Raw genomic sequence first — 27,061 nt, forward strand, 5'->3', positions numbered from 1 at the left:
AATCCCTGTAAAAACCATAATATTGACTATCTAGCATGAAAAGTACATACAGTTTACTATGTAGAATTTTATAAAGAATTTTATAAAAATGATGGTAGCTTTCATCAGCAATAAATATTTCAATGAAGTCTAAACAATTTATTAATTCTTTGTTACAGGGGGGATGTTTGGAGATCCTCACATTATGACTCTAGATGGGCTAACCTACACATTCAATGGACTTGGAGATTTCATCCTTCTTAATGCATCAAACTCAGACATCTCTTTAGATCTACAAGGTCGTACAGTGAAGACTGAACCAGCAAAGGCCACCAACTTCCAGGCCTTTGCAGTGCAATACACATCAATAAATGCTAGTGTTAAAGTGAGTATCAGAATAACTATGGGGACAAATGTTAGATAGAATATCATGTTCTATACTGAGGTGTAGTGATGAGCGAGCATGCTCGCTACTGCTCGGTGCTCGCTCGAGGATCTTACTGCTCAAGATGCTCGTCGCTCACCGAGTATTTCCAGGGTTGCTCGGCGGGAGCTCGGGTCCCCTCCCTGCATTTTGGCACTCTTTACAGAGCCAAAAAACATGCAGGGATTGCCTGCCATTCACTGTAATGTCGCAGCCATGTTGGCTGTGGCGTTACAGTGATTGGCTGGCCTCACAGTGTCATCAGTTCTATTTCAGACGTGGTGCCACCGTGCTCATCACAGTCACTCTGGAATCAGACAGTGTAGGTAGAGGTGCTGCTGAGCTATGAAGAGATTTGCTTGCTTATTAGATAGTGTAGGTAGAACAGAAGTATATTACACATATCCAACTCAACAAACAGTCCTTCTGAGGACTAATCCATCTGCAGAAATATCAGGCAGGCAGTGTATATAGGCAGGCAGCCAGTGTATGTGGCAGACTGCAGTGCATATAGCAAGAGGGTCCATTCCAGTTCTGTCTGCTGCTGCTATTAGACATTTCTAGACATAGGCCCAGGTCTCAGGGGCCAGGAATAATTTTTTTGGGATCTTAATCCTCATTATTTGCTTAAAAAGCAATCCAGAGAACACCGTTTATCTGCGCCATTTGCTTGTTGGCACTGCAGAATACAGCCAGGTCCTTTCCATATTACAGCGTTAAAAATCCAGCTATTTAAAACTGTGGTTTGTCCGTCACACGGATCACGTATAATTGCACTGAAAATATTGCCATTTCTGGCCTCTATTGAAATTTTGTTTCAGTGTGTCAGTGAAGCTATTGACACCAGTTTGCTGTTAAAAATAGTTACCTACAGGCCATTTATTTAAAACTGTGTTTTCTCTGTCACACGGATCACATATAGGTTTTCAGAAAATACTGCCATTTCTGGCGTCCATTAAAAATTTGTTTCAGTGTGTCAGCGAAGTTTTTGACACCAGTTTGCTGTTCAAAATAGTTACCTACAGGCCAGGTAATTAAAACTGTGTTTTCTCCGTCACACGGATCACATATAATTGCACTGAAAATATTGCCATTTCTGGCCTCCATTGAAATTTTGTTACAGTATATCAGTGAGGCTATTGACACCAGTTTGCTGTTGAAATAGTTACCTACAGGCCAGCTATTTAAAACTGTGGTTTCTCCGTCACACGGATCACATATAAGTTCGCTCCAAATTCAGTCATTTGTAGTGAGTGTGGAAGATACTGCCCTCCATTTAAAATGGGCAAGGAACGTGGCAAGGGACGGGGAACTGGACGTGATGGTGATGGTGCATGCAGAGGCCGATGCCATGAGCCAGCTGAAATTGTGCCACAACAAACACCCACATCTTCTCGCTCGACTTTCCTGTCCTAATTAATAGAGGACTGCAGAACACCACTATTGAAAACAGAGCAGTGTGAAAAGGTTATTGGTTGGATAGCAGAAAATGCTTCCAGTCACTTAGCCACCACCACCACCACCCTGTCTTCCACACGGTCAAATCTCAGTAGCCATGAGTCTGGATCACATATTCCTCATCCTGAAACTCCTTCCTCCCACCATCCAAGTGCTCCGAAGAGCGGTTCACTTTTCTATTTATATATTCGGACCTCTCGCCTGGTCCACTTGAAGCGGGGCAAGAGGAGATAGCATGTAGCTATGCCTAAATATTTGAGCAGCCACGGTCATATGAAGGCGACAGTGGGAAAGTGTCACAAGAGGTGGACGATTATGAGACACAATTGCCAGAAAGTCAGGAGGAGGACCAGCGTGCGGAAGTGGAAGACGAGGTGGTGGATGATATAGTAACTGACCCAACCTTGCAGGAGGACATGCAGAGTGAGGACAGCTGCACACGGGGGGAGGGAGGCAGAGCACCCCAACAGGCAGGAAGAAGAAGTGTGGTGGCCGCAGAAAGAAGGCAGGCAAACGTTCCCCGTAACACCAACACGAAGGAAGTTGCCAGTACAACTGTTAGGTCTTCCCGAGTCTGGCTGTTTTTTAAAGATTCTGCCGATAACCCCAAAAAGGCCATTTGCACCACCTGCCAGGCCAGCATCAGCAGGGTTGGCAAAACGACAAGCCTGACCACCACCAGCATGACCAGGCACATGGCAGCAAAGCACCTGACTTTGTGGGCCGAACCCCAGGGTTCAGTAACAGTGTCTGCGGGTGGCACCACTGCTTCTTCCGCTGTTGTGCATGCAAGCCAATCCCCTGTCCATGATGCATGCGAAGATGCCTCCTGCCCTGCACCTCTCGTTGCACACTCCCAAGTAGAAGCATCAGGAAGCACGTCCACGTACTTGTCCGAGCGCAGTGTTCAGTTGTCCATACACCAGTCATTGGAACGAAAGTGCAAATACGCAGCCAACGCCCCACAGGCCGCTCTACTAAATTCCCACATTTCGCGACTGCTTGCGCTCAAAATGTTGCCTTTTAGGCTCGCAGAGACAGAAGCATTTCGCAACCTAATGGCGGCGGCCGTCCCTCGATACTCGGTCCCCAGCCGCCACTATTTCTCCCGGTGTGCCGTCCCCGAAATACACAAGCACGTGTCCCAAAACTTTAGCCATGCCCTCAACAACGCAGTTACCGGGAAAGTCCACCTAACCATGGACACGTGGACAAGTACTTGTGGGCAGGGACGGTACATCTCGCTGGCGGCATACTGGGTTAACATAGTGTAAGCCGGGACCCAGTCGGACCTTGGGACCGAATATGTCCTCCCAACGCCATGGATTGCGGACCCTAGGGCAATCAGGGTTGCCCCCACAGTCTACAGCTCCTGCACCTCATTCTCCTCAGCCTCCTCCTCCTCTTCAGCCTCCATCTCTGAAATGACCACATCAGTAACAAGCTGGAAGCACTGCAGCACTGCCTCGGCCAAGCGGCAACAGGTTGTGCTGAAGCTAATATGCTTAGTGTTAGAACTCTCCTGTTAGGTTTTTTCTATTATGCTGGTCACATGACCTTTTCAGCCTATTTAATCCTGCTCCGCCCTTCTGGCCATGCTGGACTTCATTGTAATTTCTACTCTTAAGTAGAGATGAGCGTTGTTCTACTCGAACTGTTCGCCAATCTCAAATTCGAGCTGTTTTGGGCGGTGTTCGAGCCGTTCGGCGAACACGAACGATTTGAGAAAAATTCGGCTGTTCGAGGTTATGTTCGATAACTGTTCGTGCACCAAAATCATAACTGGATTTTTTCTCAGTAATGATGAAAATTAATGTTAATACGCAGTTTGAGTGTACAGCGGGGTGAGGGGAGGGGCAGGGGATGGATCTCTGCAGGAATAATGAAGATTTCCATTTTTTTTTCTCTTTCCCGCATTTGCAGTGGGGAGGTGCAGTCTGTCAGCCTATCAGCAGCGCACACACGGAGCGAACTGCTGTTTTTCACACAAGCAAGGGCATGTGTCATTGGCAGTGTATGTCACATGTCCTTGCCCTATAAGACCAAGCCATTTTCCCCGTCGCCACCATTTTCTCACTGCTGCAGCTGCGTGTTAGACGGCACCACTGTTGCTGTGTGCGCTATACCTTGTTAATTTCAAGCCAATTTTCGCACAAATCTACAGATAGCTTGGGAGTAGGGAATAGTTGTGATTGCAGTCCTTTTAAGGACTAGGTTACAGCATTTCCTACGACTTTTATCAGGCAGGTCTGTGCTCTTAAATAGATAGATTGTGGGAGTAAAGACTAATTGTAATTGCAGTCCTTTTCAGGACTAGGTTACATCAGTTCCTATCAGTTTTTGCCAGGCAGGTCTGTGCCAGTGCTGTGCAAGTTTTTTTCACAGCATTTGGCTGAATCTAGCAAAGCTAATCCTTTTTGGCCTATTGCAGAGTGTGTTAGTCAGTGGAGTAGCCTATCTGTGTTGCAAGATATACCACCTGTGTATAGAATACCAATTTTTTTACTGCACCTAGTGAAGTAAAATCTTTTGGGCATAGCATCATTCTATTAGTCCATCTATACTGACCTCCATCAGGTTGCAAACTGAATATAATTTTTTTCTGCATCTAGCTCTGAAAAAATATTTGGCCTTCTAGCAGTGTGTGGGACTTTCTCTATTAGTCCATCTATACTGACCTCCATCAGGTTGCAAATTAAAAATATTTTTTTTTCTGCATCTACCTCTGAAAAAATATTGGGCTTCTAGCTGTGTGTGGGACTTGTTCTATTAATCCATCTATACCGACCTCCATCAGGTTGCAAACTGAATATAATTTTTTTCAGCATCTACCTCTGAAAAAATATTTGGGCTTCTAGCTGTGTGTGGGACTTGTTCTATTAGTCCATCTATACTGACCTCCATCAGTTTGCAAACTGAATATAATTTTTTTCTGCATCTAGCTCTGAAAAAATATTTGGCCTTCTAGCAGTGTGTGGGACTTGTTCTATTAGTCCACCTATACTGACCTCCATCAGGTTGCAAATTCAAAATAATTTTTTGTCTGCATCTAGCTCTGAAAAAATATTTGGCCTTCTAGCAGTGTGTGGGACTTTCTCTATTAGTCCATCTATACTGACCTCCATCAGGTTGCAAACTGAATATATATTTTTTCTGCATCTACCTCTGAAAATATATTTGGGCTTCTAGCTGTGTGTGGGACTTGTTCTATTAGTCCATCTATACTGACCTCCATCAGGTTGCAAATCGAATATAATTTTTTTCTGCATCTAACCCAGCCAATAGTTTTGGCCTAATACCACTGTTTGGCCACTCAGCTCTGCTCGGTTCCCATCCATTGTTTTTTTGTGCAAACAACTCCAGAGTTGTGAATTAGTTAACCACCAAAATGAGTGGAAAAAGGCCTGCTGCTGGTGGAAAGGGGAATAGGCGTGTTGGGAAGGGGAAAAAAGGTTGTGTCCGTGGGGTAGGTGTTAAAGCAACAGTTACATCTGCAGAAGAAAGACCATCTTCCAGCCAAACTAAAATGTCTACTTCTTTTAGCGGACAATGTGATAAGATCCCTTTCTTACGGCCACGCCAATCGCTACAAATTCCAGATTAGGCACAAAAACAGCAGGTGCTTCAACGGATATCAAGTGCTCCTTTAAGTGGGCTCTCCTCCACATCAACTTCAACATCACAAATACTCCAGTCCTCAAAGGTGTCACCTCAATCGCACTTGCTTCCTCACAGCTCCCAAATCTCCAGCTGCCCGTCTGAGTATGAGGTAGAACAGATGGTTGAGTCTGCAGAGCTGTTTACTCATACTATAGCCTGGGAATCAGAGGTCGACTCCAGCGCTTCTGTGAATCCAAACAAGGAAATGATCTGCACTGATGCCCAGAATCTTTATGAGTCAGATCCAGGACCAGACGCAGAAGGTTCTGACCATAATGTAGACCCTCATTCCCAAACTTTAACTCCTGTTGATGGAGACAATGAGGAAGACGATGATGAGACTCAAATACCTGATTGGAGCGACAACTTTAGTTTTTTGTCAGGGCAGGAACAGGTTGGCTCTGAGGACGACGGGTGTGATAACGCACAGGGTGATGATGATGAGGTTGGAGATCCCACTTACTGTCAACCCACAGTCAGCCAAGAGATGAGGTCAGCAGAGGAGGTGGAGGAAGATGCTAGTGACGACAAGGTCATGTTGCGCCTTCCTGGACAGAGACGTAGTACTGGAAGCACGTCAACAACTGCATCCTCAAACACAACTCTGCCTCTCACCACAAGTCGTGGTGGCTCTTCAGGTCGCATGGGTGCTAAGCCTTGCATAGCCTGGGCATTTTTTCAGATCGATAAAGATGACCCAACTCGTGTTATCTGTAACATTTGTCAGCAAAAGCTAAGTAGAGGCCAAAAAATACATAGTTTGAGTACTTCATGCATGAACCGGCACATGGACATGAAGCATAAGTTGCAGTGGGAAGCTCAGTGTGCTACAATGCGGCCTAGCCGGCCGGGCCAACCACCGTCTGCCATATCTTGTGCATCCGCGGCCTCTTCATTCTCTGTGACTGGGGGGACAGCAGTCACACCTGTTTTGGGGCGCAGACCTGCCACCTCTTTACCCGCAACAGCCAGAGTGATTGGCAGGTCATCATTTTCTTTGGAGGTGGTAACACCAGCTGGTGTTGAGCGCTGTCCGACATCGATAGCACCACCTTTGGATCAAGGCAACCTAATATGTCCGCCTGCATCTTCCTCACAGACCGGCAGTTTGCCGGGGACACCCTTATCAACCCCGTCTAAGCACAATAGCCAGCCCTCGGTCCCTCAGATGTGGACAAGTAAAAGACTATTTCCTCCTAGCCATGAGAAAGCTAAGAGGTTGAATTTCACCATCTGCAAGCTCTTGGCTACAGAAATGCTGCCTTTCCGCCTGGTGGACACAGAGGATTTTCGAGACCTCATGTCCGTCGCAGTGCCCCAGTACCAGATGCCCAGTCGGCACTACTTCTCAAAGAAAGGTGTGCCTGCGCTCCACCAGCATGTCGCACACAACATCACCGCTTCTTTGAGAAACTCTGTGTGTGACAGGGTGCATTTCACCACAGACACTTGGACGAGTAGGCATGGACAGGGGCGTTACATGTCACTGACTGGGCACTGGGTAACTATGGTGACAGCAGGACAAGGGGCTGCTGTCCAAGTCTTGCCGTCCCCACGAGTTGTGCGTCAATCCTCTTTATGTCAAAGTTCCTCCACTGCTTCTGCCTCCTCAACCTCATCTCGGTCTTCCACCTGCACCCAAAGCCTGTCTGGTCATGCCACAAGCTTTCTAACTGCGCAGAAGGGATCCTGCACACCTCCTTACTATGCTGGCAGTAGGGCTCAACGTCATCAGGCGGTTTTTACTTTGAAATGTCTGGGAAATGTGAGTCACACAGCTGAGGAGTTGTGGTCAGCTCTGGAGAACCAATTTCATGAATGGTTGTCTCCACTGGACCTGAAACCAGGGAAGGCCGTGTGCGACAATGCTGCAAACCTGGGTGCGGCCCTTCGCCGGGGCAATGTCACACACGTGCCTTGTATGGCTCACGTGTTGAACCTGGTTGTCCAGCAATTTTTAGCCCACTATCCCAGACTAGATGGCCTTCTGCAGAGGACACAGTCGCTGTGTGCTCACTTCCGCCGTTCGCATCCCGCAGCTCAGCGACTTACATCTCTACAGAAGTCGTTGGGCCTGCCACTTCACCGGCTAAAATGCGATGTGCCTACCCGGTGGAATTCAACTCTGCACATGTTGCAGCAACTGTGGCAGCACCAACAAGCCATGGTGCAATACGTTCTGACGTACAGCCTGGGCCAACGAGATCCAGAGGTGGGGCAAATCACGCTGGAGGAGTGGTCTCAGATCAGGGACCTATGCACCCTTCTGCACAGTTTTGAAATGGCGACGAAGATGTTTAGTGCTGACGATGCCATTATCAGCATGACTATTCCGGTGATTTACATGCTGGAGCACATGTTAAACAGAATTCGGAGTCAGGTGGTGGCACAAGAGGAGGTGGAGGAAGTAGAGGAGGAGGAGTTGTATGCGGAAGGGCTAACATCTGCAAGGTCCAGACGGTCGGCAGCACCAAGGCGGCAGGCATGTGAGGGTGGGGGAGATGGTTTTACCAGGGCGCATGGTAGCAGCCAAACTAGTGAGGAAGGTGCAGGAGCCCAGGAAGAAGTGGAGGACGAACTGATGGAAGACTCATCAGATGAGGGAGACCTTGATCACATTTCTGTTGTGCGAGGTTGGGGGGAGAGGACAGAGAAAGGAAGCATGATTGTTACCTCGCCACCAACACAACAGGGACTTGGTGCTCCTGGATGCGCAACACACATGAGTGCCTTCTTGCTGCACTACCTGCAACATGACCCTCGAATTGTGAGAATTAGAAATAATCCTGACTACTGGGTTGCCACACTGTTAGATCCCCGGTACAAAGTAAATTTGCAGAAATTATTCCTGCCATAGAAAGGGATGCACGCATGCAGGAGTATCAGCAGAGACTGTTGCAGAATCTTACATGTGCTTTTCCACAAAACACCAGTGGTGCACGTAGTGAATCTCACAGTTCCAACTTGCCAACCGTGGGACCGTCAAGTGTTCAGCACTCAAACCGTAACAGAACCACAGTATCTGCTGGTAACTTCAATTTTGCGGAATCATTTCACCACTTTTTTAGCCCATCCTTTGCAAGGCCACAGGAGACAAGAAGTCTGACATAGTCAACACCTAGAGACGATGGTACAGGAGTATCTCCAAGTAAACATTGAAGCCATGACTGTGTCACTGGACCCTTGCTCTTTTTGGGCTTCCAATCTGGATAAATGGCCGGAGCTAGCCACTTACGCCTTGGAGATCTTGTCATGCCCCGCAGCCAGCGTTCTGTCTGAACGTGTGTTCAGCGCTGCTGGTGGTGTGCTGACAGATAAGCGCCCGTGGCTCTCCACTGATAATGTAGACAGACTCACGCTCATAAAGATGAACAAATCATGGATCCGAAACGACTTTTCTACCCCTGTGTCATCCTGGGGAGAGTAAAAGCTTGATGATTGGTTAAAATCACCCTACCAACCGTTTTAAGCTTTCAAATTACTAATCATGTTTATCTGTATCTTGGCTGGAATATAATTTGGGGTTTGTAGCAGTGTGCAGCACTGATTCTGTTAGACATCTATAATAAGCTCCACCAGATTTAAAATTACTAATCATGTTTATCTGTATCTTGGCTGGAAAATAATTTGGGCTTTGTAGCAGTGTGCAGCACTGATCCTATTAGGCCATCTATACTAAGCTCCACCAGATTTAAAATTAATAATAATTTTTAGCTGCATCTAGCCCGGAAAATAATTTTGGGGCTCCGAGATGCGCAAGACACATAAGTGCCTTCTTGCTGCGCTACCTGCAACATGACCCTCATATTGTCAGAATTCGAAGTAATCATGACTACTGGGTTGCCACACTCTTAGATCCCCCAAACTTTTCGATCAACCTTTTCATTTTAATAAAGACCAAAAAAATGGTCATTTTTGAAATTATAAGCATTAGCAGGTTATTAGAAACTGAAATCAAACAGTTTTCATCTCAAAACTTTATTCTAGGTGATGTTACATTTTCACATAGGACCCCTTGTTCGAAAGGAGCTTCTGAACTCTCTCGTCCATTGAATTTGTCAGGTTTTGGATGGTTTCTGCTTCAATTGTTTTGCATGAGGACAGAATACCCTCCCAGAGCTGTTGCTTAGATGTGAACTGCCTCCCGCCATCATAGACACTCCTTTTGATGATGATCCAGAGGTTCTGAATGGGGTAGAGGTCAGGGGAGCATGGGGGTCACACCATAAGTTTGTCCCCTTTTATGCCCATATCAGCCAGAGATGCAGATGTTTTATGTGCAGCATGAGATGGTGCATTATCATGCAAAAAAATGATCTTGCTGTGAAATACACGGTTCTTCTTCTTGAACCATGGCAGGAAGTGCTGTTTGAGAAAATCCACATACATTATGGAGTTCATCTTTAGCGCCTTCAGGGATCCTAAAGGGGCCGACAATCTCTCTCCCCATGATTCCAGCCCAAAACATTACTCCACCTCCTCCTTGTTGGCGCTGTAGCCGTGTTTGCGTGGGGTGTCCATCAACCAGATATCCTCCACTCCATCCATCTGGACCATCGAGTGCTGCACGGCACTCATCCGTGAACAAAACAGTTTTGAAATCAGTCTTCATGTAATGTTTAGCCCACTGGAGCCGTTTCTGCTTGCGTGAAGTGGATAGAGGAGGTCGACAGGATGGCGTATGCACAGCTGCAAACCTCTGAAGGACCCTGCATCTTGTTGTTCGGGGGACGTTGGAGGCACCAGCAGCTTTAAAAACTTGTCTGCTGCTATGACAAGGCTTTTTTGCCGCTGCTCTTTTAACCTGACGTAATTGCCTGTAGGAAAGAGTCCTCAATTTGCCCTTATCAGCACGCACACGTGTGTACTGTGAATCAGCTACATACTTCTTGATTGCCAAGACACTTCATCCTGATCATCGCACAATGTTGATTGTAGTCATGCCTTGACCTAAACACTCCACAATTTGTTGCTTCTCAGCAGCCGACACATCCTTTTTCTTTCCCATTTTGGCAGAAAATGTAGGCTGCTTAATAATGTGAGACAGCCTTCTTAAGTAGTCTTGCCTTTCATTGGACACACCTGCCAAACTAATTAGCACAGGTGTCTGCAATTGCTTACAGTGATATAAAGAGCCCTGACACACATCATCATCAATGAGTTTAACTGACAAACAAACAAATTCTTCCCTTATCACTCCTAAACACTTTTTGCATAATAATTTGGAACACAGTGTACATGTGCTTTCCCACAAAACACCAGTGGTTCACGTAGTGAATCTTACAGTTCTAACTTGCCAACCGTGGTCTGTATGGAGTTGTTCAATAAAGGGCCCAAAATTAAGATAACATAGATGGGAGAGGTCTCTATGAATAGGAATTCCTAAGTATTTGATACCCTGTGAGGGCCAGGCAAAGGGAAAGTTGGACTGGATGGAATCCTATATGGATTTGGGGAGGGAGACATCGAGGGCCTCAGACTTCGCTGCATTGATTTTAAAATTTTACCATGTAACAAAGTGATCTATTTCAGCCATAACAGCATGGATGGATATATGTGATTGAGTGATATATACTAGGACATCATCAGCAAATAGAGAGCACTTGTACTCGGTGCCTCCCACCTCAATCCACCTAATATTGGGGTTATGGCGAATTGATGAGAGCAGGTGCTCCGTCACTAGGATGTATAAGAGAGGGGACAGAGGACATCCCTGCCTTGTCCCATTGGTGATTGTGAAAGGTGATGAAAATGTTCTGATGCACCCCCTGGGCCTTGGGACACCCGGAGCCGGACCCTTTTTGGTGGATGCTGGTGGTTGTAGTCTTCGTGGCGGCGACCCGGTTCCGTGGCTCAGGGTGGTCAAACCAGTGGCGGAACTATTTATGTGGTTTTGATGTTTAAATGTCCGACTACGCCACCCGTGGATTGCGGTCAGAGTGAACCGCCGCTGCAGGGCAGACCGCTGAGGCTGGTGTTGTGGATGCAGCAGAGCGTAGCATAACTCCCCACGGGAGGAGTATAGCCTCAGGGCAGTGTATGCGGAGGATGGGGGTGATGGTGCAGGGCAGCAGCAGTAACGACACGGAGTCAGTGATGCAGTCCAGGGCCTTTACTCGCAGTTCTTATTATCCAGACCACGTCTGCAGGTAACGGCTGTCCACGTCGTACTGTGCTCACCAGGTGAGGGGCTCAGACAACTCCCAGATAACTTTGGAGCACTTCACAGGACCCCCTTTGTGTGTCCTTTGTCTGGCCTTTCTTACCAACCCTTCTGTCCGGCTGCCTCGGGCCTCCTCTTGGTAAACTTGGCGCCAGTTTCCCTGACCCTATGTGGTGCCTTCCTAGCGGGTGTAGCGAGGGGCTGCGCCACATAAAATGTCACAGCCTCCAGTTTCTAGCTGAGGGTCGTTTCCTGCCTCCACTAGTTTCAGGGACCGGTCTCCCCCTTTGGCCTGACCCCTCCACGCAGGTGGATTCGGGCGTGCGGTGGCGACTCGCCCGTCCGCACCCCTGGGATCCCTTCATTCCTCGTTCCTGGAGCCTTCTCCGCTCCTCTTCCTTCCTTCTCCCTCTTCCAGGCCTGGGCCTCTGTTACTAGGCCCGCCTCCGGAGCAGAGCTCATGCAGAGCCCCTGCTCCCTGCCACTTCTGCTCAGACTTCTCTGCAGTGAAATAAAATGGTGCCCACCTTTTATACTCCCTTCTCAATGCACCCAGGAACTGCTTCCTCCCTGCTCCTGCACTACAGGGTTCCCCTTCCTCAGTGTTCCCTCCCCCCACTCCAGCCAGGGACAGGGACTGTCGTGCCCATCTCAGAGGCATATTGGTCGCCCTGTCCCACGGCAATGTGGTGTAATGCATGCAGGTGTCGGGTCCTGATCCACACTCCATCCTTACCTGAGAGTGAGATATCACACCTCTGGGTGAGGTGCAATACCTCTGTAGCAACCGAGCCCTCAGGGTGCTACAGTTCCATTTATCTTCAGCCTAGGTGACGTATTGTGATACAGGGCCGTGATTTTGGCTATAAAAGGGTCCCCTAGACTCCTACCCCAAGCTTTTTAAGAGAATCATATATGGCGTGCCAGGAGACTCTATGGAATGCTTTCTCAGCATCCAACGAGAGTATCTAATTACAAATTTTTAACTGCATCTAGCCCAGGAAATACTTTGTGCCTAGTAGCAGTGTCTGCTAGTAAGCGGATTATCCCGGCTGTTAAGCAAGCTACACCACCTGTAGTTTGGACACTTAATTTTTTCAAAGGAAATGCTTCGGGACCACGGGATACTCAGTGAAGAGCATCAGGAGGCACCCCAAGGCATAGGGGCTGGGACTGGCAGTAGGATGCCTTGCGGTGGACAGCCGAGCTCGATCCTTATAAAAGCTTTTTAACTGCAGCAGCTTTAGTGGACGCTACTGGAGCTGGAATTACGCGGCTGCTGGCATGAGACTTGCCCTCCAATAGATCCTTGTAAATGGATTTAAAGTGTATTCATTCAAATTAGAGAGACAATTTAAATTAAAAAGCTTAGAGCTGCCTCCACCACAGGGGGGCTCGCTCGACCCACCAGCGGACAGGCACCAGTATTGGGAGAGGGGGGCTGGCCGTCAGGGTTCACCGCGGCTCTGGCACAAACCCGGCGACACGGAGGTGGCATGGGCAGGAGCGGACTGAACGTGTCGGCTTCTCACTTTTTGGATTTTAGAAGGGCATGACATGCCTATATCTGTGTCTCCCCCTCCTTTTACTCCTCCACCTCTTTTCTTTTCGCATGACTATATGTACTTGTCACTTTTCCATGTGTTAGTTGTGTCTTCTGAGCAGTTTGTCAGCTTTTGGACACCTTTGAAGGTGTTTTCTATGTGTTTCTATGTGTTTTTGTTTGCCTGCCATTGGTTTTAACGGTGTTCGAAGGTGTTCGACGAACAGTTCGACGAACAGTTCGGCGAACACACGGGTGTTCGACGAACCGAACCGAACTCGAACACTACGGGGGTGGCTCAACACTACTCTTAAGCTAGCCAGGTGCTTTGTTACCTTACTCAGTCAGTTTAGCTAGGTCTTTGGACCTCTATGTTCAATGTTGTTTGTTTGTCCTTTTACTGCTACAATTTCTGCTAGGAGGTGTCCATCTTTCTCCCAGTCCCTAGTTCTTGTAGGGATCCCTTCCTCACATCTATAGGTCTTCGTTCAGACTAGCTGAGGACTTTAGCGGGTCTGATCGCAGGATCAGGTTCCCCGTTACATCGTAGGGATCTAGCTTAGTTCTATTGTAGGGACAGATCTCCTGTCTTTCCTTAGTGCTTGTAGCAGATCATAACAGTAAGTCCAGCCAAAAAATTTCTCTAAGGAAAGACCTCCAGTTTCCATCATGGTGTCGGTTCAGGATTTGGCTCAATGCCTGCAGGGACTCTCTCTGGAGGTGGCCGAGCTCCAACAACACGTGAGTAGCTGTTCTGGAGCGCAATTTGTGGAGCCAAAGGTACGATTGCCTGATTTATTTTTTGGTGAACAACAAGATTTTTTTTCCTTTAAAAATGCTTGTTTATTGTATTTTCGTTTGAGACCCAGATCCTCTGGTGATGAATCACAGTGCATAGGGTTCATAATGTCACTTTTGCGCAAAGAACCTCAGGGATGGGCCTTTTCTCTCCAACCTAGTGATCCGTGCTTTAGATCAGTGGATAGTTTTTTTTCTGCTTTGGGGTTGTTGTATGATGATCCTGATCGTGTCTCATCAGCTGAGACGGAATTGAGACATTTGAGGCAGGGATCAGGTAATGTGGAAAATAATTGTACTCACTTCGGTCGGTGGTCTGCTCAGGTGGGGTGGAACGATTCTGCTCTGAAAAGTTTGTTTCTTGCTGGGCTAGGTGAAAGGGTTAAGGATCTGCTGATTGCTTATCCTACACCTGGAAACTTGCAGGAGGCAATGCAATTAGCTATACGGGTGGACAGGAGACTGCGTGCAAGGGTTAATGAGAGTAAATCCTCTGCCATGTCAGCTCCGAGTCTTGAGAGGGTCTGTACTGACACTGGAGAGCCGATGGAGATTGGGGCGATGTCACCCCGCTCTCAGGAAAAAGACCGCAGGTTTTCTGAAGGTTTGTGCTTTTATTGCGGTAAATCTGACAATTTCATTAAGAACTGTGTGCTTCGTATGAGCAAAGAAAAAAAAAAGGTCAGTTACGCTCGTATAGCCTGTTTAAACACTAAGGGTGTATTTCTTTCTGCTACTACCGCAGCTCAGGAAGAATTAATTGAATTTCGGGTATTTGTGGGTTGTGGTTCTACTCTGAATGTGATTGATGGGGGATTCTTGGAAAAACTTAAATTAAAACCCAAACCTTTGTCATCCCCTATTGCCGTGGTTTCTGTCGATGGCTCTCCCTTGAAATGTGTTACTCACAAGGTTTATGAATTTCCCCTCACTATTAATGGTATTCACCAAGAAAATTTGGATTTGGTGGTATTAAATAATTTGCCTTCTCCAGTAGTTTTGGGGTTGCCCTGGTTAAAATTGCACAATCCTGTACTGGATTGGTCTACCAATGAAATTAAGTCCTGGAGCCCTAAGTGTTATGACAAGTGTTGTAACGGACGCATTGCTGCTGTGGATAAAGGGGAATTACCTGTACCTATTCAGGATTTTTGGAAAGTTTTTTCTGAGGAGGAGTTGCAAATTTTGCCTCCCCATAGAGACTATGACTGTACCATTGAATTTGTCCCTGGAGCGACTCTTCCTAAAAGTCGTTTATTTAATCTTACTATTCCTGAGAGAAAGGCTTTGGAGGAATACATACAGACGAGCTTGGCCGCCGGTCATATCAGACCCTCTAAGTCACCTGTGGCTGTTGGATTTTTTTTGTTAAAAAAAAGGATGGCGGTTTACATCCTAGTCTGGACTTTCGCGAGATTAATAAAATTACCGTACGCAATCCCTACCCACTGCCATTGATTCCTGATTTGTTTAACCAGTTAGTGGGGGCCAAGTGGTTCTCTAAAATTGATCTCCGGGGGGCATACAATTTGTTGCGCATGAAGGAGGATGATGAATGGAAGACTGCTTTTAACACTCCTGTGGGTCATTTTGAGAATCTGGTTATGCCTTTTGGTCTTACCAATGCACCAGCATTTTTTCAGAATCTTATTAATGACATCCTTAGACCTTTGATCGGCAAAAATGTGGTTGTGTATTTGGATGACATTTTGATTTATTCGCATGACCTGGAGTTTCATTGGCGGAGCGTACGTGAGGTATTGCAGTTATTGATTGACAATTCGCTTTTTGCTAAGCTGGAGAAATGTGAATTCGCTGTACAGAGAATTAGTTTTTTGGGCTACATTATCTCCAGCGAGGGCTTTGAGATGGACCCGGTGAAAGTTCAAGCTGTGCAGGAATGGCCTAGGCCTATTGGTTTGAAATCGATACAGAGGTTTTTCGGTTTCGCCAATTATTACAGAAAATTCATAAAAAATTTTTCTATTATTGTTAAACCACTGACCGATCTCACCAGGAAAGGTTCTAATACGGTTCAGTGGACTACTGAGGCCATTGAAGCTTTTGTGTTTCTAAAGGAGAGGTTCAGCTCTGCCCCCATCCTTATGCAGCCTGATGTGACTAAGCCGTTTTTGGTTGAGGTTGATGCTTCTTCTGTGGGGGTCGGTGCGGTGCTGTCTCAGGAAAACAAGGATGGAGTACATCCCTGTGCCCTTTATGCAAAAAAATTTTCTGAGACTGAACTTAATTACGATATTGGTAATCAGGAATTGCTGGCTATTAAACTCGCATTTGAACACTGGCGTCATCTCTTGGAAGGTGCTGATTTTCCCATTCAGGTTTTCACTGATCATAAAAATCTGATCTATCTTGATGCTGCCAAGCGCTTGAATGCCCGTCAGGCTAGGTGGGCACTTTTTTTTCGCGGTTTAATTTTTCCGTTACTTACATCCCGGGTACCAAGAATGTTAAAGCTGATGCTTTGTCTCGCAGCTTTTCTCCCATGGTCGGTGCTGAGGAGGAGGAGAGCATTTTACAAGAAGGTGTTGTGATTGCTGCATTGGACTCCGTTTTGGAAGATGAGATTCTTAAAGCACAGGAGAATGCCCCATCTAACACTGCCCATGGGAGGTTGTTTGTGCCTAGGACCTTTAGGAGAGATTTGTTTGTTTAGTGTCATGAGTCTCGGTTGGCAGGTCATCCAGGAATTTCTGAGACCAAGAGACTTGTGGGTCGCAGTTTTTGGTGGCCTGGATGGCAGAAGGAAGTCATTAAGTGGGTGCGTCAATGTACTGTGAGTGCTAGATCTAAGTCTTCGCATGCTCCTGCTGCGGGGTTGCTTTGCCCTCTGGAGGTTCCTAGTGCACCTTGGACACATCTGGCTATGGACTTTATTACTCACGTTCCCCCCTCTGAGGGTTTCACGGTCATCTGGGTGGTCGTGGACCATTTTAGCAAGATGTGTCACTTGGTTCCCTTCATCAAACTGCCCTGCGCTAAGACACTCGCTAAGGCCTTTGTCAAGGAGATTGTCAGACTCCACGGTGTTCCTACTGACATTGTTTCTGATAGGGGACCTCAGTTCGTGGCTCGTTTCTGGCGTGCCTTTTGTGACAGGTTGGGAGTTCATTTGTCATTTTCATCTGGATATCATCCTGAGTCTAATGGCCAGACAGAAAGGAAGAACCAGGATGTTGAGCAGTTCTTGCGTTGTTTTGTGGCAGACAATCAAGAGGGGTGGTCTGAGTTTCTGCCGCTTGCTGAATTTGCTCTTAACAACCATACATCCTCTTCTGCTGGGTGTTCGCCTTTTTTTTGTTGTTCTGGGAGACATCCTTCTTTTGGGTCATTCTCCAAATTGGTATCGGCTGTGCCTGAGGAGGAGAGTTTTTCCGGTGATTTGGAAAGAGTTTGGACGGATGTGCGTGGTAATCTTCAGGAGGCTAACAAAAAATCTTAGAGGTAGTTTGACAGGAAACGTCAAGAGGTTTTGTTTACAGTTGGTGACATGGTTTATTTGTCCTCTAAGAATCTGCAGTTGAGGATTCCTTCTAAAAAATTGGGTCCCAAGTTTGTAGGGCCCTTTAAGGTGCTTCAGGTAGTTAACCAATCTGCTGTTAGGTTGGAGGTTCCCACCTCCTGGAAGATTAATCCAGTGTTTCATGTTTCTGTATTGAAAAAAGCTGATGTATCAGATAGAGACGTCACTGCTACTGTTCCTCCGGTGGTGGAGGACGGGGAATATGAAATTTCCCGCATCCTTAATTCTAGACGGTATAGAGGGAGTTTGCAGTATCTCGTCGCTTGTAAGGGTTTCGGTCCCGAGGATAACTCATGGGTGAGGGCGGATGATGTTTCTGCTTCCATACTTGTCAGAGCGTTTCACAAGAGGTTTCCTGATAAGCCTGGGCCTAGGGGATCCGGAGGATTCTCATAGAAGAGGGGGCACTGTTAGAACTCTCCTGTTAGGTTTTTTCTATTATGCTGGTCACATGACCTTTTTTGCCTATTTAATCCTGCTCCGCCCTTCTGGCCATGCTGGACTTCATTGTAATTTCTACTCTTAAGCTAGCCAGGTGCTTTGTTACCTTACTCAGACAGTTTAGCTAGGTCTTTGGACCTCTATGTTCTATGTTGTTTGTTTGTCCTTTTACTGCTACAATTTCTGCTAGGAGGTGTCCATCTTTCTCCCAGTCCCTAGTTCTTGTAGGGATCCCTTCCTCACATCTATGGGTCTTCGTTCAGACTATCTGAGGACTTTAGCGGGTCTGATCGCAGGATCAGGTTCCCCGTTACATCGTAGGGATCTAGCTTAGTTCTATTGTAGGGACAGATCTCCTGTCTTTCCTTAGTGCTTGTAGCAGATCATAACACTTAGGTGACAAACCGCACAATGCTGAAGAGTTGTGGACAGCTCTGAAAGAGCAGACAGATCTGTGGCTCACACTGCTGAACCTACAGCCAGGCATGGTCGTGTGTGACAATGGCCGGAACCTGGTGGCGGCTCTGAGGAGAGGCCAGCTCACACACGTACCATGCCTGGCCCATGTGCTTAACCTCGTGGTTCAGCGGTTTCTCAAATCCTACCCATATGCCGGATCTGCTTGTAAAAGTACCCCACCTGTGTGCCCATTTTAGAAAGTCACCTACAGCTTCTGCCGACCTTGCCGTGTTTCAGCAGCGTTTGCAGCTTCCGGCTCAAGGACTGGTGTGTGATGTCCCCACGCGTTGGAACTCACACTGCAGATGTTGGGAAGGATTTGTGAGCAGAAGAGTGCAGTTGTTGAGTACCAGCATCAACTAGCCCGTCGGTATTCAGTTCTGACTCCACACATAAGACCTCAGGAGTGGACATTGATGTCAGACATATGTACCATCCTTCAAAACTTTGAGGACTCCACCAAGATGGTGAGCAGCGATGACGCCATAATTAGCATCACCATCCCGTTTCTCTGTCTTCTGAAATGCTCTCTGCTCAAAATCATAGAGGATGCATTGCAGGCGGCGCACGATGAGATGGAGCAAGGAACCATACAGGGTGATTACACACAGCCCAGCCTCATCTCATCCCAACGTGGATTGGGTGACAATGAGGAAGAGGAGGAGAAAGAACAGGAGCTAGTTTCATGCGCTCTAGATGGTACTACCTACACAACTGTCATACCGTCTGTTCAGCATGGATGGCCTGAGGATAGAGAGGAGGAGAATGAGTAGAAGAGCATGGTCTGTTGTCCTCTTGGTGAGGACACGGAAGTCTTGAATGTTAGCAGTCTGGCACGCATGACTGAGCATATGTTATGCAGCCTTTCCCATGACCCTCGCGTTCTCAAAATTTTGGGTGACAGTCATTACTGGTTGGTGACACTTCTAGACGCACGCTACAAGGAGAACTTTATATCTTTTATTCCTGAGGCGGACAAGTCTACAAAGATGTGGCAGTACCAGAAGGCCCTTGTTGCAAAACTATAAAAAAAAATTCTATGTGAAAATGCTGGCGACAGAGGTCACAGTTCGTTGGACAAACAAGGACTACAGGTGAGAGAGACACAGCTCCAATCCAGCAGAGGCAGGGGAAAACTGTCAGAGTTCTGGTAGAATTTTCTCAGCCCCTCCCATCGCACAGGCCCTGAGGCATGGTGTACTCTCACAAAGAGTGCAAAGTTTGGGAAGATGCTGAGGGAGTACCTTGCCAACCATACCAATGTCCTCCGTGATTCCTCTGTGCCTTATAATTATTGGGTATCCAAGCTGGATACGTGGAATGCACTGGCTCTCTATGCCTTGGAGGTCCTGGCCGGCCCTGCCACTAGCGTTTTATCAGAGTGGGTTTTTAGTGCTGCTGGTGGAATTATAACTGATAAGCACATCCGCCTGTCAACTGAAAATGCTGACAGGCTGACTCTTATAAAAATGAACAAGGGCTGGATTGGGCCAGACTTCTCAACACCACCAAATGATAGCAGCGTAACATAAACTCAAATCCAGTGTCTTTTTTTGGGAGGTGTATTCCCATGTACCTTTTCACACCCACACATGGGTATACGCTTCCTGATTTTGGCTATTTGCTCTTGTCCTCCTCCTTCTCCTCATCCTCATCCTCCACCACCATATCACCAGGGAGACCGTTGTCCGTGATGCAACACCAACATAATTTTTTTAAAGGATGTTTATGATGCCTGTAAAAATACATTTTTTATACAATATGTTCATGTATACCCCCCAGGATAAATGTTTGTCAGCCCATACACTTAGTGCACGGGCATTACAAGTTTAGGAGATGCGCTCCTTTCTAATGGGAACATTTATTTATGAGGCCCCCCTCCACGTCTCTTCCCGGGTGCATTGGGGTGCCTCCCAATTTTTAGCAACCCTTGCATTCACTGCATAGGATAACACTATGGGAGACCCACTTCCTAATAATGGGAACATTTTTCCATGAGGCCCTCTGTCTCTTCCAAGGGGCATTGGAGTGCCTTCAAAATTTTTAGCAACCCTTGCATTCACTGCATAGGCAAACACAATGGGAAACCCACTTCCTAATAATGGGAACATTGTTTTTCAGGAGGCCCTCTGACCTCCACGTCTCTTCCAAGGGTCACTGGAGTGCCTCCAAATTTTTGGCAACCCTTGCATTCACTGTATAGGCAAATACAATTGGGACCCACTTCCTAATAATGGGAACATTGTTTTTCAGGAGGCCCTCCTCTACGTCTCTTCCAAGGGGCATTGGAGTAGGTCCAAATTTTTGGCAGCCCTTGCATTCATTGCATAGGCAAACAGTACGGGAGACCCACTTTCTAATAATGGGAACATTGTTTTCAGGAGGCCCTCCTCTAAGTCTCTTCAAAGTGTTATTGGGGTGCGTCCAAATTTTCAAAGGGGTATTGGGGTGCGGCCAAATTTTGGGCAGCCCAGCCACTCACTGCATATGCAATAACAGTATAGGAGACCCACTCTATAGTAATGGGAACAACAAATCATAACCGGCTGATGACTCTCTAAGAATAGTGAAGGCCGACTGCTGGCCCTTTAAGAATAGTAAAGGCCGCCTGATGGCCCTATAAAAATAGGCTTTATGACTTTCAGAGTCCCTCCTTCATGAATGAAACAGGATGTGTCTGATCATGTCTCATACACCACATGGCCAGATAAGATTGTAAAATGTTAAAATGACATTTCCCGGTGAATGCATTTGTCACGGTTGAAAGCAATGCAAAAGTGCAAAAACGCATCAAAAACGCTACATGTGAACATACCCCAAGGTGTGGAGGAGTATTTTTGGTTTTGGTTATTTATTTTGCCTTATATACAAGTCATTACCCTGGAAAGGATGTTCCTTAACATATTTCCCAGGAACATCCATTTTGGTTTCGTTTTTGTATGTTTTATTGTGAGTCCGTAAAAGTGGCGTAATACCTCTGACAACATTGTTGCCAGCAGTGACCTGGGAGTTAGAAATGCTTCCAGGAGTCTTCCCCATGCTGTACCCATGCCATTTGAGCAATGGTCCCATCGATTTGGGCAATTTTTAGTCCCTCTGCAGACCGCCAGGGGAAGCCGCCTGAAAAATGCTCGAGTTTGCCATAGACTTACATTGGGCTCGTTGCTCAGGTCGAGCACCCGAGTATTCCAATGTGCTCGACCTGAGCAACGAGCACCCAAGCATTTTAGTGCTCGCCCATCACTACTGAGATGATTAGCAGTCTGTTTTGTCAGTCTACACATTGGACCCGATTCATCATTGCATTTCTGCCTGTATATTGGCCTAAATACCTTTTAATTAATGCCTTACTAATTTGAGACAGAGACATAAATTAATTCAAGACAATTTTTTGAGAAAATCTATGAATTTCATGCGCCAATTAGATGAATTTGGTGCAAAACTGTTAGTGAAAACTACAAGACAAAAATGAAAAGTAACATAAAGAAACCACAATTGAATAATCAGGCCAATTATGTTTTTACTACAAGTGTTATCTAATTCTTCTTGGCTTGATGAAGTAATGCATGTGCTAATTTCATAGAGGTGAACGAATTAGGCAAATTTTGATTTTGTCTGTTTGCGCATTTTTCTTGGCAAATTCGATTCTCAGAGAAATTCTCTGAGAATTTAATGTCTTTTAATATGCTCTGGTTCTCTCTAGTCCTCAGAGCATAATAAACATAATATGTAACAAACAAACAAAAAAATAGTTATACTGACCTCACTGTTGACCTGTTCGGCCACTCCTCTACTCACCGCCACCTGTCTGGTCCTCATTGCAACTTCGGATCAGCATTGGCAAGCGATCAAATCCCCCAGCGTTGGTTGCTAGGCTGAGATTGCTGTGTTTGATAAGAGGGTTCCCGAGGTGAGATCATACATCCAGGCGTGGGCTGCAACCTAGGCGAGTGCATGCGCAGAAAACTCCCAGGCCTAGTAAACCAGGAAGCAATCGAGGTACTAGGATTTCACCGATGCTGACGTTGATCCAAAGATGCGTCAAGGACCATACAAGTGGCGATGAAGAGCAGGAAGACAGGAGAAATGAGTATAAGGTTATTTTTTTGTTTTTTTTTTACATTTTGACGGCCTTTCATGGCTCATAAAAATGGAGGCCAGTGGTCGCCATATTGCTGAAGTCAGGCGGAAGCAAATAAAAAAATCAGCATTTTGACTAATGCAGTTTTTTTAACAACTCAAGTAGAATTCAATTCCACTTGAATTTATTCGCTCATCTCTGCTCTTTAAATATTGCCCAAACCTATTGTTGGTGGCATTATATACATTTCACATATCTTGTGATATATCCTTATTAATGATAGATAAATCACCATTGAATAGAAAACATGAGAATATCCTAACTCTTTTTTGGTCAATGCCATTATTTTAGAACGTAACATACTTTCTTTTTTTTTAACATCTCCCAGGTGGAGTGGTATCTGGGTGATTCTGACGAAATAAACACTTTCCTTGATGGTCAGAAAGTGGTATTCAGTTATTCACAAGGTAAGTGAATTTTTGTTTCATTAGCATGAAATATGCTAAGTCCAGGATATTAAACATTTGCCTTTGTACACCCTAGCACCAAAAGTAGAAGCAGAGGGTGATAAAATTTAGCATTCCTTTTCTCGACTTGTAACAGACTACATGAACAGCAGATTTCGGAAAATAAATAGAGCTTAGACAGCAGTGCTTTCTACTTGCTAAGGCTTATGCAGACTTAAAAACTAGATTTTATTTTAGAAATAAATTAAACATTAAAGGGGTTATTTGGGACTTGGCTTATTTTTTCCTATTGGATTAAGAATTTATAGACAGGTATTAGCTAAGTACCTGCCTGTTGTTCCCGGTGCCAATACCTTCTGGATTAGAGCAGTCACAAACCACTCTTGCCACAGATTCTGCTACTTCATTTAACCTCATGTTAACAGAGGTCTGCTCTGTCATCATGACGACACCAGGAGTCACAGAATTGCAGGCAGTAGTGGTCCTTGATGACACTGAGTTGATAGATATCGGCGCCTAGCAAAACAGGCAGGTTAATAACAACTGTAAGTTTCTAGGCACAGAGAGAAAAATAAGCAAAGTTTTGGATAACCTGCAAGTTAAAGATCACTCATGACAAAGGGATTTTTGGGGATCTTGATCCTATGTGACTGCAAATGCCAAATAATGACAACGTTCAAGACGCACACTGTGACAACTCATCTATATTTCTAGTGCGTACAGGCGGTCACATGACCACAGGTATGTGATTATCAGAATTACACTTACGTGCTGACCAGCTTCTCGTCTGCTTCTTTCAAAACATCATTAAATGGGTATTCCCATCTCCAAGATCCTATCCCAATATGTAGCAGGTATAATAATTATAATATTAGCAAATACCTCCATTTAGAGATGTAGCAAAGTTCTTTTGAGTCGCTTTCCCCATGCACAAGGCATTGCAGTAGCTTAGGTATCCACGGTTATGACCACTAACAACTAACTGTCACTATATGAGTGGTCTTAACCATGGATACCTAATCTACTAAAATGCCCTGCCCATTGGGTAAGCGACATAGCTTATTAGAATAACTATACTACATTTCTAATTGGAGGTATTTGATAAAATTATTATTATTACACTTATTTCATATTGAGATGCAGTTAGACCGATCTACTCTAGTCCATTAACAAGACTGTTTCCTGAAGTCTATGCAGTTTATTGAACATTGGTAAATACATTCGGCGAAACTAGGAGCAATAAAATAACAAGGTATCAGTACATGTATACAGGTAACACAGAATTACATGTGACAAATGGCTGAACAGTTTGTAAACATGTGTTAAACCTGCTTGCTATCCAGTCTTATAAATGCAGCTGACTAATGCAGGGGTGAGAGTCTTAGGTATCTGGGGGCTGCAAACAAGTGCAACACACAGTCCTTCTAATAATGACAGTGTGATCATTGCACAGTCACAATTTGTCAGTCTGCAGTAAGAGTGAATGCAAAAATTTGTCTAAGGCTATGTGCCCACGCTGCGGAAATGAAGCAGAAATTTTCTGCATGTCCTCTCCCGGATAAACGCATGCGGAATTCCGCACGCGTTTATAGTGCGTTTATCGCGCGATTTCCACATGCGGAATTACCTTGCGTTTTTTATTGCACTGCAAAGGCAATTCCGCTTGCAGAAACGCAAAATTAATGAACATGCTGCGGATTTTTACCCGCAGCAAAAACGCTACAGAAAAATCCGCAGCATGTGCATAGAACTTGCGTAATCACATTGGGGACCATGGGGGACGGATAACATAGCATTTCACAAGCGTTTACGCTGCGGAAATTCCACAGCATATCCGCTTGAAAAACGCTACGTGGGCACATACCTTAAAGGTCAGAAAAACACTTTGAAGGAGTTTTCCTATCCTAGACAGACATTAGGCCATAAAAGTCATAGGCTATGTGCCCACGATGCAGAAATGCTCTGGATTTTTCCTGAGCATTTCTGCATCTCCCTGGCAGAAAAAACGCATGCGGATTGTACATGTGGATTGTACATGCGTTTTTCCTGCCAGGGACAAGGGGAAGTAAAGCATTCTTCACATGCATTTCCGCATGCGGATTGACAAGCGCTTTCCAAGCGATTTTAGCATCACTTGGAAAGTGCTTGACGACTTGGTCACACTATATAAATCCATGGACTTATATAGTGTGACCGTAAAGAATGGTAAAAAATAAAAAATTAAATCTATACTTACCTTCCGATGGCCCCCAGAGTCTTTATCCGATGCGTCTCGGCTTGCCGGCAGCTCACAGTGCACTAAAGGACCTGCCGACGTCAGCGGTCGCGTGACCCGTCACATGACTAAATGACATCACGGCAGGTCCTTTTCAGACCATCGCGAGTTGCCGGCAGGCCAGGACGCATCACTATGGAGACCGGGGGCCATCAGAAGGTAAGTATAATATTTATTTTTTATTTTATTCTTTTTTTTACAGATACTGTGGTACCCAGGTCTGGAGGAGAGTCTCCTGTCCTCCACACCCGGGTACCATCCGAACATTGAAACGCTTGGATTCCGCATCTGCAGATCCAGTGATGTGGAATCCATGCGCTCCAATGCAAGTCAATGGCGGTGAAAACGCCGCGTTCACGCAAAATAATTGCTAGTGCTGCGGATTTTTCTGCTATGACCGGAGAGGTAAGTATAATTTTTTTTTTTTACGTTTTATTCTTTTTTTACTAATGGTACCTGGGTCGGATGAGAGTCTCCTCTTCTCCAGACTCGGGTACCATCCGCGCATTGAGCCGCATAACATCCGCATGCATACATGTATACATGCGGATGTTATGCGGTTCAATGCAAGTCAATGGCAGCGATTTCGCCGCATTTACGCAAAATAATTGCTAGTGCTGCGGATTTTTCTGCAATGATAATCCGCAGCGGAAATTTCTGCAGCATGTGCACAGCACATGCGGATTATCATTGGGGAACATGGCAGACCTTCTACCAAGCAATTTTTTAAGCGTTTCTGCAGCGGAATTGCCACTGCGGAAACGCTTCAAAAACGCATAGTGGGCACACAGCCATAGGTGGGAAATCTATCTCTGTGACTGAATGGGTCCCTGTTCCAGCAAGTGAGGCAGCTCATCCAAAGATAACATGGAAGTGTTTGGCTCCCACCATTTGTGAGCAGAGCATAGTTGAGATCAATAACCCCTTTTAAGTTTAACATAACCATATAAATGGTAAGATACAAAAGAAAAGCATTTGTAGCAATAAATTGTGTCTACTGTAAAAAGCATTTCCTTTTTGTTACATTTAATAGACATGTTTAGAGTTTCTTACAATTTAGTTTATAATGCAATCTATATATTTTATCTTAGTAATTCAAGCTACAAATGGAATAAGCTTTTTTTGAAAAATATTAATTTCCACCAAATCCAAAAATATCTCTTTGAACACTTTTCTAAGTGTCGCTTTCATACTCTATAAAAATGCTATGTTTTTAACAGGAAAACAAATACAATAAATAGAATGAATGTTGTTTATCAATCAGGAAACAATCACTTATAATCAATATTATAATTTTTCTTTATTTGTAGACATGGAAACTGATATTAATAACACCAATTCAGCCGTCTTCTTCAAAAGCAATAGCTCAACGATCACTGCAACCTTTGAAGGTTTTCTGTCTGTCCAAGTGTCAGCCCAGTCTAATATGCTGACTGCTGTATCCAGTCTTCCCAGTAGCTTCGTGAACAATACCAAAGGACTGCTGGGTAAGTGCCAGTCACATAGTCCTATGTAAGGTTAATCATTTTAAATCATAATTTTCACTAAGCAAAAATGTCGTCACAAATTATTTGTGCAGGAGCCCAGCTATACTTTTTACTTGGTTCTTCTAGTCCAGGCATTATATTTACTCCATATCAATAATTTTGCCTCTATATACTGTATTTACACTGTGTGCACAATTATTAGGCAATTTGTAGTTTTGAGGAGTAATATTATTATTGAACAACTACAATGCTGTCGGTCATTTCAAAATTTACTAAACTTGAATA

General features: G+C 45.4%; 1 protein-coding gene across 1 annotated transcript in view; it reads left to right on the top strand.

Moving 5' to 3' along the window:
• LOC141259356 (uncharacterized) overlaps window positions 1-27,061 on the top strand; it is a 751,467-nt gene that overhangs the window by 459,371 nt on the left and 265,035 nt on the right. Inside the window, exons 42-44 of the mRNA XM_073675220.1 lie at window positions 159-364; window positions 22,936-23,014; window positions 26,600-26,776. Coding sequence (XP_073531321.1) covers window positions 159-364; window positions 22,936-23,014; window positions 26,600-26,776 — 462 coding nt within the window. The remainder of the gene's footprint in view (window positions 1-158; window positions 365-22,935; window positions 23,015-26,599; window positions 26,777-27,061) is intronic.

This window comes from Phyllobates terribilis, unplaced genomic scaffold, assembly GCF_046119375.1.
Source record: "Phyllobates terribilis strain yellow unplaced genomic scaffold, ASM4611937v1 Scaffold_3__8_contigs__length_932513732, whole genome shotgun sequence".
In the NCBI taxonomy this organism is placed as follows: Eukaryota; Metazoa; Chordata; class Amphibia; order Anura; family Dendrobatidae; genus Phyllobates; species Phyllobates terribilis.